The sequence below is a fragment of the Carettochelys insculpta genome, chromosome 1, assembly GCF_033958435.1.
Source record: "Carettochelys insculpta isolate YL-2023 chromosome 1, ASM3395843v1, whole genome shotgun sequence".
Classification (NCBI taxonomy): domain Eukaryota; kingdom Metazoa; phylum Chordata; order Testudines; family Carettochelyidae; genus Carettochelys; species Carettochelys insculpta.
Window position 1 is genome coordinate 230,745,087 of NC_134137.1, and position 14,118 is coordinate 230,759,204.

The 14,118-nt window shown below is 41.9% G+C and overlaps 1 protein-coding gene across 2 annotated transcripts in view; it reads right to left on the reverse strand.

Annotated features, from left to right (window-relative positions):
- The window catches only part of KPNA1 (karyopherin subunit alpha 1), a 72,456-nt gene that overhangs the window by 48,827 nt on the left and 9,511 nt on the right, over positions 1–14,118 (reverse strand). Inside the window, exons 1-4 of one of the 2 annotated variants that reach the window (XM_075001239.1) lie at positions 8,372–8,389; positions 6,840–6,981; positions 3,307–3,414; positions 574–673 (exon numbers count right to left, since the gene is read on the reverse strand). In XM_075001239.1, coding sequence (XP_074857340.1) covers positions 574–673; positions 3,307–3,414; positions 6,840–6,968 — 337 coding nt within the window. In that variant the 5' untranslated portion in view covers positions 6,969–6,981; positions 8,372–8,389. Of the gene's footprint in view, positions 1–573; positions 674–3,306; positions 3,415–6,839; positions 6,982–8,371; positions 8,390–14,118 lie in introns of those variants that run through there. The other variant, XM_075001250.1, reaches the window with a different exon arrangement.

The following is a 14,118-nucleotide window of genomic DNA, read 5'->3' on the forward strand; positions in this document are numbered from 1 at the left end:
GCCATGGAACAGAGCAAGCCAGATACTAGAGAAATTATTTTTTTTTTTAAGATCTCTTTTAAAGTAATAAAGAATAAGGATGGGGGAGAATCAGAGTCCAAACAGAAGGACACAACAGCAAGACAGGAACAGTCAAAGCCACAGAAACTTTTAACCTGCCACACTGAACATTTTATTCTAAGCTGGGGCATTCAAGTCGTCTTAATAATCAATGTCTTCCAAAAGGCTCTAAACCAGCACTCCCTGATGGACATGATCAAGTGGGAAACTCCAGAGGCATTTGCTCAAGATGCAGGGTTGTAGTTTTTGAATAAACAGGTTCAAAAAAGTTCCTATACATGTTGTGAAAGTGTTACTGCCTTGATGCTAGTATATGTAGTGAGACTAGCAGGGGTTTGAAGAGTGCGGTGCCAAGATACCTTTCATGTCACAAACAATCCACCATCCTGTTACTAGTTGGAATATATAAAATGTATGTTGTCCGTGAACCCTTACCCCACCACCACCACCCACGCACGCACACACACATACACACACAACATTACTACTACTCCAAGTAGCTTCAGTACTCACCTTTTGAAAGTAGCTTCCGGAATTTCTGAGTGGCTGATAGCTGCTGCTCTGGGCTATTAGAGAAAATCATCTCAATCATATCAGAGGTGATGACAGCACTCTGGGATTACACAGGGAAAGCAAACTAGTAAATTTAGGATTGCATTCAGAGGGAAAATATTAGAATAACATTTGCCAAACTGTGCTATTGAATTTGAGTCTATGTAAGAAGCGAGACAAAATCCAAATTTTGTTTTAAGCTATATGAGCCAAATTATCAGACTTTTCCCACATCACAAAACCATCATATAATCAGCAGTCTCTTAGCAGCAGAAAGATGCTGAGGATTCAAGTAGTACAGCTATTGATATACGGTATTTATGGGTACGAGAGATCAGCTTCGGTTGGCTAGGATAAGTTATTGTCTAGATCTGGCCACTGTTTCCTTCAAGCCATTTTTCAAGCACTGCACCTCAAACCTATAATTTTTTTAAAGTATAAATTATTTTAGTTCTGTTGAAAGACATAATCCTGAGGCCTGAATTCCTGAGCATGAACATCACAGCAGAAGTGCTATCTTTCCCACACTACTCTGATCAGTGTGCCTCAACTGTGATCGGGAGACTGTCCACACCAGGGAAAAAATGGTTTCACAGTACCACACATGCAGGGTCACAGGTAGAAGGAGAAGCTAGTCCTGTTCTAAGGGGAGGTAGATGGAAGTGATAAACATACTAGCGCAGGGTTTCCCAATTTTATTTGGCCACAGAACCCTTTTAAACTTGAAAGAAATTTGCGGAACCCCTAGTAACAGTCTCATATAGAGAGCTGCACAAGTAGACTACAAGTAAGGATAATAATTAAACAAATGCTAAACAAGGTAATAAGACCAACATTTAGTTTTAATTGTACATTTTTAAACAATCATATTTAATGTGCACAAAAATAAGTGTGTACAAATCCAGTTACAAAACCAATAATTCAATAATTCAAGAGCCTCACTGCATGTGACTACAAAACAGTCCTTAGTTGTTAATGTCATACCATACTTTTTGTAACCCCTATTTTAAGAAGAGTGCACACACTATGATTTGTACCAGTTGGAAAATTTAAATTACTTTCACCCCTGGATTGGAGATAAAATAAGGACAAAGAAAACATTGTGCCTGGGGACAGGCTCTTAAACATGAAGGAACAATGTTCACATCAACCCTCTACACACACCCACATCCCCAGACTTAACACCTCTGAATCCCAAACTTGCCCACGACTTCCAGGCTTAACCCCTCTCAGCCCCAAATCCACCCACAGGTTAACACCCCCCAGGCCCTAACCTGCTCAAATACCTCAACAAGCATGGAAGATGAATCTACCTCTGCTCTTCCGATTCTAGAGTCCCAAGGGTCTGAGTCAAGACAAAGCAGGATACATCTAACCCCACCTACCAGCTGTGGCAGGGCACTGACTGGCAGGGAGCCGCAGAGAAGCAGCAGCAGGGACAGAGCTGCAAGGCAGGGAGCTGTGGCTGCAGAGCCCCTAATTTCACTTTGTGGGATTCCAGGGTTCCACGGAACACCAACTGAGAAACACTGTACTAGAGCTTTGTCTTGATTTGCACTTCCACTAATGAAGAATTACTAGTCTACATCTTGCCATATAACTTAGGAGTAGAGGGGAGTTACATTTCACCTCTCTCTCCAAGATTGCCATGGTTGCTAATTCGAGATATTTGCAATCACTCAAATCACTATTTGGTCGCTCATAACATGAGAGTAAGGCAGTAACTTTACTGCTAGTCTTTAGAGTGAGAGTGAGGTTAGGATTAGTGGGCCCCTAATCAAACTCCAGACAGACTTGCAGAGTGAGGTGCAAGGGGTGCTGATAGACTGGGAGTGAGAAAGACTAGCTGGCTATAAAGCTGAGTCTACACAAACAACTAAACCTATGTCTACACTAGACTGAGAGGGCCAATCACAGATATGCAATTCTGGCTATGTCAATTGCATAGCTAAAAATCGACGTATCTGTGCTCGGCTAGCTTGTCTGTCTATACAGAGGAAGGTCTGCGGGAGAGTTTCACCTGTTGACCTCGCTTACTCCTCACATCTCACAAAGAGTATAGCAGTCAACTGTGACCCCTGAGCTTGATTTCAAGTGTCTATACCTTAAATATTTAAGGACACACTAAAGTGGAGCGTCTTGATGTCAAGTCACCTCTCTGCTCCTCCAATGCAATTATTTATACAAAAAAGGAAGCCAGTCGCTATAAATAACTGCCATAATAAAGGTTGAAACGTGGACAAATACAAAAAAAAATCTGTTATTTACTGTGGAATCTGGTCTCAGTTTATTACACTTGTCACCTGCTTCTGCCAATCTTTACACTGCAATCATATCCAAGTTGATTTATGCCAGTAAGTTTCCGGGAAAGAATGTAACTAGTGGGTTCTGTACCAAACTAAACAAATCGTGATTTTAAATCATATATTGGCAAGTTTCTCTGCATCACTCAGCCTCAAGAGCAAAATCCATGAAGAGCTGTTTTGGGCAGCACACTTTACCCAGTTTTCTTTGCAAATCAACCAACCAGTCTTTCCTTCATGTTTCTCTGGAGAGATATCTGGAAACTGTCCATTGATTTTTAAAGTGCCAACTCTGTGTATGGAACTATCTACCATTATCCACCTACCTATCAACTAGCCATTTACACACATACACGCATGCAGAAATTCTGAAAGTGTGATGTTCACTTACAGAAGTCATCTCCATGTTATTCAGCTGAGCTTCATGAAAACCTCCATCTGACATCACTTCCTCCTCTGCTTCTTCCTCGGCTGAAGCAACATTTCTGCGTTTGAATAACTACAAAAAGAAAAAAAAATCCAAAGTATCAGCAGCATAGAATCCCAAGCTAATGTACACTCAGAAAAGCATATTAGGTGGCAAGAGCACTGACACCCATGTCCATCTAATCACTGCAAAAATAAGTTGTGACAAGTGCACATGAAATATTCAAAAACTATTATGTTGAGGTGTGACAAATGTTAAGGAAGCCCAGAACGGTGTTACCCAAACTAACCTAGCCATGCAACACTTTTGAGCTTGGAATATACTGACAGAACACACGGCTTTTTTTCTGCTAGAATGCCACAAAGTGTTGTTCCAGCACTTTTTTTTTTAAAAGCCAGCTGGCCATCTGCGCCCAAGCAGCATCTGGCCCTTTAAGAGCCATTTGCAGCTCCAGACACAGCCGCCTCCGCCTGACTCCTCCTCCACTCCCTCCCTGCCCTGAAATGCCGGCAGAGGGGAGCCACATGGAGGCAGCAGGAAGGCAACACAGGTAGGGGAGGAGGAAGGGTGGGTCGGGAGCAGAAGGTTTCATACCAAAAAATTGCTACATGTAATACTCAAAAGTTGTGTTAAAGGAGTTAAAAAAATCATCTTAATGAACTAATGGCCTTCTGATAAGAGAAAGGGTTAGCAACCCTATGATTAAGTATAAAAGTTACAAATTAAGTACAAACCCGAAATAAAACATCAATATAAACAGTCAAAAGAAGGATGGTGACTGTCGTTCTTTTGTATAAAAATAGAAAAGACAATATTCAGAAAAGGACTAACATTCCTTAAAGCTTAAAAAAAACATTTTTATGAAAAACAAATGAAAGACAAATTAGGCATGGAAAAATATTTTTAAATTTTGTGTTTTTATAAATTCTTTATTTTTTACAAAAAACTACTAGAAAATAAAAATAAGTAACTGACAGATTTTTTTTAAATGGGAAGAGGTTTTTTTTGCATCTCTTGATCACAATACGGCTTAATATTAGGAATAATGCTGCAGAATTGGATCCTCATATCGGCTGCAGCATCACATGATTTCTCTGAACACGACTCATGTCGAAACAATCCAAATTGACTGTTCTGGCACGAGCTGCATAACAACTATACTATTATGAATGTGTTGTTATTAATAGATCTAGAATCTAAACACTATTAAAACACCTTAGTATTTTCATACACATGTAATTTCATATTTAATATTTTAGAAGGAAAAATATTGCCAGCATCCAATTTTTTTCATGGAACACCTATTCAAATCCCACAACATGACTGCCATGGAACATAGTTTGGGAAACACTGGCCTAAAAGATTCAAAGATAATATGTTAAGTTTATAAATGATATATGTACTTTTATGGGCTTGCCACTACAGGTGGCACCACTACCAAATCGGGATTCTCTGGTCGGGCAACATCTGTAGTGCGGCAGAACCACAGATGTTACTGGACCGGGGAGCCCCAGGTTGAGAGGCTAGCAGGCAGAGGACCAGGCAGAACCCGGTGATAGGGAGGCCAGCGGCCCTGAGCAGGGGGATCCCAGCGTATTCTGTATCCCCAGGCCAGAGATGGCATTTACATTCCAATTATGAACCTGCACAAATGGAATCTGCCAACAGAACCTGAAAAACTACTAATTACAACAATATGTGCCAGCACCAAACTACTGTGTTACACAATATTCATTAACACAAGAACAAGTGGTTACAAAGTGATCCCACCAGTCAACCCATCTAAGATAAAAAGAAAATTGTACTACAGTGTTTGACTGACACAGATTGGCTAATCCTTAAAGAGATCAGAATCAAAGACATGGGCTAGACTTTAAAGAGGAGTGCATTTGTCTTCTGATTCATTATCTTTAGTAATATTTTCTATAAGCTACGAATGAGATAATCAATATCATTCTGTAGAGGACAGGAAAGACAACTTCTTCCTAATCTCTCATGAACACAAATCAAGTAGGTGCATCTGTAACCCTTGCTCCCCATGAGCCCCAGTTTTCTCTGAAAGTCTGACACTGGCATTTGCGGTATTCTTCCTCTGACATTAATGGACTGATGACCTGATCCAGTTTTACAAAACCAAATGTGCTACTTTCAGCCCTCAATCTAGCTCCACAAGTTTCAACCGCCCGAACTGCAGTGTCATTTGCTTTTAAACATAAGGGAGGTTGTAATATCTCCATCACTGGAGATATTTAAGAGCAGGTTACACAGACACCTATCAGGGTTGGACAGTGTTTGGTCCTGCTGTGAGGGCAGAGAGCTGAACATGATGACTTCTCAAGGTCCCTTCCAATTCCAGTTTCAAATGATTCTATAATCCATCTCAAAGTTTCCAGTTTCTCCAACATGTGCAAAGAGGGGCTACTAAGAGAGGTTCTCCATTCCTAAGACTAGCTTAGAAGAGAAGATTTAAGGGGTTTGGGTTGTTTAGCCTAGTTACATAGAGGCTGCGAGGGGAGATATGATTACACTCTATAAATACATCAGAGGGATAACACAGGGAGGGAATCTATTATGGGACAGATCCCATCTTACACGTTGAAAGATTAACAAACGTTCCTGCAGGCAGGCAGTGCCAGTCGGATGTACCACCAGAATATGCTCCATTTGGAGAAATGCAGCTTAAAAGAGGGATATTTGTCACAAGAAGGAGGGGGAGTTGTCCCTCACAGGGGATGCTAACCAGCTCCAGCAGCAAGGGGAGCTCAGCCTGAGGCAGTTGCTAATTTCTTCCTCCCCCCACTGACTGGGGGCAAACTGAAATTACAAGTTTGATACGAGCTAAGTTCCTAAAGTGTTGCTTCTAGCCAGCAACCAGCAGTGGAATCAAGAGCAGGAAGGTAGAGACTAGAGGCCAAAGATTTGTAAACTGGGCTCTGAGATGACCCCAGAAGCTGAATTCTTGCTGAAGACAGTAAGATTATAATGGACCCAAAGGCAAGAGACTGTAAAAAAAAAAACCCACCTAGGGCAGAGCGGAAGCTGAGGGTGGCCAACTATACCAGACAAGATCCCAAGGATAAAGACCTCTAGTACTATTCAACGTACTGCTCCTGGTGTCGCTGCTCAAAGAATGCCTTTTCTTGAGGTAACAGGAAACCAGTGATTGTTTTCAGAATCTCTCTTGATTCTGAATCAGTTGGGGGCACAAAATCCTTAAACTCCCTATTCAACATATCAAGCTTCAAAAGCAAGTCTAGAGTATGAACTTACACCACAATCATGGCAGAACCAAGGCTCTAGCACATGTGATTTCAATCGATCAAGGAGCAACCACGCATTAGGACAACTGGTTTCCACTCTCAAGGAAGTCTGCTCTGTAATCACCAGTAAGCTAGCAAGCACAAACTTCCACTAGGGATAACCAGTGAGGCAGACTTTGTTAATAAAAGCCTTTTTTTGAGGACTGTCTGTAGCTACAGAGAAGAGTTCTGCAGTACCTGTTCCTCTCGTTTCTGCTTCCGTAGCTGAAGACCTTCTTCCTCCCGCCTACGACGCATCTCATCAGGATTCAGAGACTTGTTCTTGTAGCTCTTCAATCGGAAGTTCTCTTTTCCTGAGGTTGTCATGATTTCTAGAATACTACAATTAAAAAGAAGAGGTTAGTCATATGAAGAGATTCCTCTTCAGGAACACACTGTTTCCAACGCTATCTTTATTACTGCAGTAGCTAGCTATACCTCCAGGCACTGTTACCATCCTGACTAGTGTGTCTAGAAAAAGAGACTTTTAAGTGAAGGAAGGAAGAGTTCACAGGACTGACGTATACTTCACATATCATACAGAGACTCGCAACAGCATCAAAGTACTACAGGGGCCGGCAACCAAAACAGCAGGAAGAGCCATTCTGGTAAAAATGTGCACATGAATATGAGACAGTCCTTAATAAATAACCTCAAACCATACTTTCTGTATCCCTTAGAACATACAATGATTTGTAATGTTTACTTGTTTACTGCAGAACATCTTTTTACATCAAAGATCAAAATCTTTTTACATATTTTATTTCCTCACACTTTACATGTGTTTTTGTACCACTGTCTTCCTGACTTTCACTTCCAAACCCACTTTAATTATGCCAATTTTACGCCACATTTAATTTGTTTTCTTTCTTAAAATGCATGCTTCCCTTCACAGAAGGAATGCCACAAGCTTCCTTTTCCTTTTCAAAATCAAGACTTTATTAGCAACATGATTAAAACACAGATTCATGTCACACAATGCATTGCACATATCAAATGGGGAGTTATCAAACGTTCTGAGATCACATATTGTTTGCGATTTACATAGGATTTGTTCACTGTTGGGATTTTAGATGTTCGTCATTTATCAAAAATAATCAGAAGGGTGTTTTTTGTTTTGTTTTTTTTTTAAACTTTGCATTTACAGTGTTGGGAGCCACAAAGAAATCCTTAATGAGACGCAGGCTGCAGACTCCTGTAGGGTCCAAGCTAATACTAAAATGCAAAATTGTCTTACTTTCTGGTACAAGTTAAAGTAGATACTTTAGACTAGCTTATTTGGGTTTTAAGACTACTAACGTTTTAGAACTCTGTTACCCAGCACCTATTGGATTAAAAAGCTACTTTATCTGAATTTCTCTCATTTAAAAAGTTTTCCCCCCTTCATTTCCAAAAACCACCAAGCTAACCTCAGAAAATTTATGTTAATTCCTCCATCACATCACTTTCCCTACCCAGTCTTCTTACAAACAGCACAAATACCTTCTCTTCTGTGAACGCTGCTATCTAGAGTAGCTTTCCTATTTCACCCCATTTCATCAATTCTCCAACTTTTCAAATTTCACCTGAATTTAATTTCTTTTCCCTTGTCTTCATCTGTCAGTACATTCTAAAGTTCTGGGGGTACAGTTTGTAAGAAAAAAAACTAGGATGAAATAATGATGTGGTTTCACTGGAAACACCAGTGAATATCTTTGAAGTTTGCTGTTTATGATATCAAGTACAAATACCTTGTCTCCGCATGGGTAACTAAGAATATCAACAGTAATGGCATCCATCTGGCTTAATGGAGTTTCATGTATATGTGCTGAACTGTGGGGATACTGGGCATGATCCAAAAACCTGCTGAAGTCAGTAAAAGCTTCATTTAAAACACTCAGCTGTAAATCAGATCTTACATTTGCAGTGCATTTCTTCTCCCTTCTAACATTTCACTTAGAATTCTAAGATTGTAACATAAAATTCCTACTTTGTTAATGTTTCCGATTCAGCTGCAAAATTCCAGCATACCACATATTTCCACAGTACTGTAGTACAAAATTCAGCTGGCTTTTGCTGTCCAATTTAGTTTGCATGTTACACAGTACACTGAATCCTTATTACAGGGAGCTTACAAAGTTTCTCTGGGCCACTGGACAATAACCAGAGATTCCATCTCTTGTGGCAAATTATACATTCCCAAAATCCAAAAATTTTCACAAGCACATGTATCGCAGGCTTTGAAGTTCTCAGGTTGAAGAAATCAAAATGGAGAAATAAGAATATAATGTTATGTGTAGGTTCTGAAAAATCTCCCATCCCAGTGTAAGACAAGCTCATCTTCCACTTCAGTACATGACAAATATTATCTAGCTCAGCATTTCTTAAACTATGGTGTTTTTTTGTGTTTGGTTGGTAGTGTGTTGGCATTTTTTTTAATTAAATGAAGAAAATTTTCATAAGGATTCCACATTCAAAATACTGTTTGGTCTTTTGGGCTCTCAAGAAATTTAAGAAATACTTATCTAGCTGGTAGTATGTCAATTCTCACCTGAGGGCATTTCAAATAATAACAAAGATGTTACCATAACTTAACTAAAAACACGCTAAGGCATCTCTCTTTCATTACAGTCCCTTAAATTACTGACACCTGGTAATATTTTTGGTAACGATGCTAATCAAATCCCAGAGACCAGAAGTGGCTTCTGTTAAGGACCAGGTCATGGTGGCTAAGCGGAAAAGTAACAGTCAGGAAGTTAGACTAATGGAGCACAGATGACTAGGTTAAGTGGCTACAGCCCAAATCAGGAGCCCAGTTACTAAGTCCAAGGGCAAACTGGAGCCAAGAGTCAGGAATCAGAAGTGAAGGGTCAGAGTAACAGCCGAAGAACGTACAGAAAACTAAGAACCAGTATGGAGGAAACCACAAGTGGGGGTCTGGAACAAGGAGCTAGAGGCAGGAGCAAGGAAGGAGCTGAGACCAGGTACAAGACCAGAAACACACCTGATGCCATGGGTATTGCGTGGCTAGAGACCAAGGGCTGCTGGCATCTTCAACCAATCAGGGGCCCAGGTGCATTAGCTGAATCTGCTGAGGGCACTGAACTGCATCTGGGTTCAGCTGTGGTTCCCTGACAGATTCCATGTTGGAGACAATTCAGATCCATTTTATATATTATTCCAAGTGAATTCCAGGCTGAGTGCGCAATGAAGGCATAATTATTCTCTTAAATTGTCACCCAGAACTACTGTATTCAAGATTAGTCATTCATAGACTGGACTGAATTTAACGTAAGACCTGAATTTACAATAATTGATGACTACTCTTCCACCTCACTCCGCTCAAATCCCTCAGGAAATGTTAATTTTAAAATATAAAGGTCCACAAACAGATCGCTAAATAACTTTATTTCCCTACAAAATGTTGAAGTCTTAAAAATATTAATAATGCTTTCAAATGCTTTTTTGGGGAAAAAAATTACATAATGTCATGAATGAATGCCCATAAAGCGTTACCAGAGTGCTCTCTATGGGGGGCTGCCAGATAAGCCAATGTGAGGAAGAGAGATTCTGTTGAACTGAGAACAATTTCAGTCTGAGGGGTCTGTTGTCTGTGTGGCTGATACAGAGGAGACAGACACAAATGATTGATCCTAAACAGCTTGAATGAATCCAGTAAATACCCTGGCCACATCATAATCAGAGCATGGATACGTAAGTAGAAAGGAAATGTTAGACGTGATCGGATTGTGGTTATTTTGGAATTGGTGAAGGACTTCTCAGGCTGGCTAATGATTGTTCTTTCCCACATACTCTGTAATTTCTAAGATGCATCCCAGAGAAGAAATTTTCTGTGCTGCAAATGGAATGTTTTGAGTTTTTATTACGTGTAGCAACTAAATATATTTAGTTACTTGGTTGGTACTTTTCCATCTCGTTTTGTGGATGAATTACTTTTTTTAAGGCAATCATTCAATTCCTATGTCCTAGAGAAGAGTCTGTGTATATTCATGCCTCAGACTGAATGGTCAGCTATCATATTACAGTTTAATTTCTTCCTCTTTGTTTTCAAGATCTTTCCTATGGAAGGGTTAAGTGCCTGGGGTTACCCCACAAGGGCTACGTCTACACGTGCACGCTACATCGAAATAGTCTATTTCGATGAATAATGTCTACACGTCCTCCAGGGCTGGCAACGTCAACGTTCAACTTCGATGTTGGGCAGCACCACATCGAAATAGGCGCTGCGAGGGAACATCTACACACCAAAGTACCACACATCGAAATCAGGGTGCCAGGAACAGCTGCAGACAGGGTCACAGGGCGGACTCAACAGCAAGCCACTCCCTTAAAGGGCCCCTCCCAGACACAGTTGCACTAAACAACACAAGATCCACAGAGCCGACAACTGGTTGCAGACCCTGTGCATGCAGCATGGATCCCCAGCTGCAGCAGCAGCAGCCAGAAGCCCTGGGCTAAGGGCTGCTGCACACGGTGACCATAGAGCCCCGCAGGGGCTGGAGAGAGAGTGTCTCTCAACCCCTCAGCTGATGGCCGCCATGGCGGACCCTGCTATTTCGATGTTGCGGGACGCGGATCGTCTACACGTGCCCTACTTTGACATTCAACTTCGAAGTAGGGCGCTATTCCCATCCCCTCATGGGGTTAGCGACTTCGACGTCTCGCCGCCTAATGTCGATTTCAACTTCGAAATAGAGCCCAACACGTGTAGCCGTGACGGGCGCTATTTCGAAGTTGGCGCCACTACTTCGAAGTAGCGTGCACGTGTAGACACGGCCAAGGAGATATCCCAAGGGGTACCTGCTTTTTTTATTTGCCTCAGTCTTCACCTAGGTCAGCTCCCAGACTACAGCACTAGGCAATGCAGTATGGGAAGTAGGTGGGCAGCCCTTGGTGGGGAAGGAACAGGTTAAAAGCTAGTTAGAAAAGCTAGATGCACATAGATCCATGGGTGTGGATTTAATGTATCCAAGAGTACTGAGAGAACTGGCAGATCTCACTGTAGAGCCTTTAGCTATTATCTTTAAAAACTCATGGAGATCCATAGAGGTCCTAGATGACTGGAAAAGGCAAATGTAGTACCCATCTTTAATAAAGGAAAGAAGGACAATCCAGGAAACTATAGACCGGTCAGGCTCACCTCAGCCCCCAAAAAAGTCATGGAGAGGATCCTCAAGGAATCCATTCTGAAGCACTTGGAAGAAGAGAAAGTGATCAAGAGTAGGCAATATGGATTCACCAATGGCAAGTCATGTCCGACCAATGTGATTAGCTTCTACGATAAGGTAACTGGCTCTGTGGACATGGGAAAGTCAATGGATGTGATATACCTTGACTTTACCAAAGCTTTTGATACAGTCTCCCACAACATTCTTGCCCATAAGTTAAGGAAGTATGGATTGGATACATGGACTGTAAGGTGGATAGAAAGCTGGCTAGATGGTTGGGCCCAACGAATAGTGATCAATAGGTCAATGTCTGGTTGGGAGTCAGTTTCAAGTGAGGTGCCTCAGGGTTCGGTTCTAGGGCCAGTATTGTTCAACATCTTTATTAATGAACTGGATGAGGGAATGGATTGCACCCTCAGCAAATTTGGGGATGACACTCAGCTAGATGGAAGGGTAGATACGTTGGAGGGTAGGGATATGGTCCAGAGTGACCTGGACAAATTGGAGAAGTGGGCCAAAAGTAATCCAATGAAGTTCAACAAGAACAAATGCAGAGTCCTGCACTTGGGATGGAAGAATCCCAAGCATTGTTGCAGTCTGGGTGCCAAATGGATAAGCAGCAGAAAAGGATACATGGATTATGGTAGATGAGAGTCTGGACATGAGTCAGTGTGCCCTTGTAGCCAAGAAGGCTAACAGCATATTGGCGTGCATTAGAAAGAGCATTTCCAGCAAATCTAGAGAAGTTATTATTCCCCTGTATTTGGCACTGATTAGGCCACATCTGGAGTATTGAGTCCAATTCTGGGCCCCCAGTATAGAAAGGATGTGCATCCATTAGAGTGGGTCCAATGGAGGGCAACAAAAATGATTAGGGGGCTGGAGTACGTGACCTATGACGAGAGACTGAGGGACTTCGGCTTATTTAGTTTGCACAATAGTGAGACGTGATTGATAGCAGCCTTCAACTTCCTGAATGGGGGCTCTGAAGAGGATGGAAAGAGGCTGTTCTCAGTAGTGATAGATGGCAGAACAAGGACCAATAGCCTGAAGTTAGAGAGGGAGAGGTGTACGTTGGATATTGGGAAAAACTATTTCACTAGGGCCGTTTCTACACAGGCCACTTCCTTCAGAAGTGACACACTAATACACGGAGTGAAAGATGCTAATGAGGCACAGATGCAAATTCCCCATGCCCCACAAGCATAACGATGCGTGATTTGGAGTCTGGAAGACCGTTCTTCCAGACTCCAAAACGCCGTGTAGAAGCGTGGCCCCGGGGGGGCTTCTGGAAGGAAGTCCTCCTTCCAGACGTCCCTTCTTCCCAAAAATTTTCAGGAAGAAGTGGCCTCTGGAAGAAGAACTTCCTTCCAGAAGCCCCCCCGGGGCCACGCTTCTACACGGTGTTTTGGAGTCCGGAAGAACCATCTTCCGGATTCCAAATCATGTGATGTTATGTTAATGAGATGTGGGGAATTTGCATCTGCGCCTCATTAGCATCTTTTGCTCCATGTATTAGCATGCCATTTCTGAAGGAAGCGGCCTGTGTAGAAATGGCCTAGGAAAGTGGTGAAGCACTGGAATGCTTTAGCTAGAGAGGTGGTGGAATCTCCATCCCTAGAGGTTTTTAAGTCCTGGCTTGACAAAGTCTTGGCTGGGATGATTTAGTTAGGGTTGATCATGCTTCAGGCCAGGGGCTAGACTTGATGACCTACTAAGGTCCCTTCCAGCCCTAGGATTCTGTGTCTTCTTGAGTTCTAGAGAGGGGTTTTCTCACTTGGGTGGTGGCAGCTACCTCCCAGGAAGTCAGGAGATCTGTGACCTTGGGGAGTTTTTGTTTAAGCAGATCCTATAGAGGCAAGGTATGTTTAAAGATTTTGCAGTCCTCCACTTTCTGCACTCAGAGTGTCAGGGTGGGGAGGCAGCCCTGACACATAAGAATTGATATAGGGCAGACCAAAGGTCTGTTGTTTGTGTTGATACCCCTGAAAACATTCCCGCCACCCCCACCCCCCAATTTTATAAATACATTCTCCATGTGAATTAAAATAATCTTTGAATTTCCATGCTGGCAAATGCTGATGTCGAACACTTGGCTCTATAGCACAATTGTGCACTGGAATTTTAGAGAAACCAGGGAAATTTAAAAGTTGTGGGTTCAAGTCCCACCAAAGTTAAGTTTTGATCCAGAAATGAGAAACAAGAATAACTGAAGGGTTAGAAAGCATACATTATAGTAACAGACTCAGGGAGCCCACTCTATTTAGCTCAGTGACTTTCAAACTGGGGTCTGAAAACTGTATCTAAGA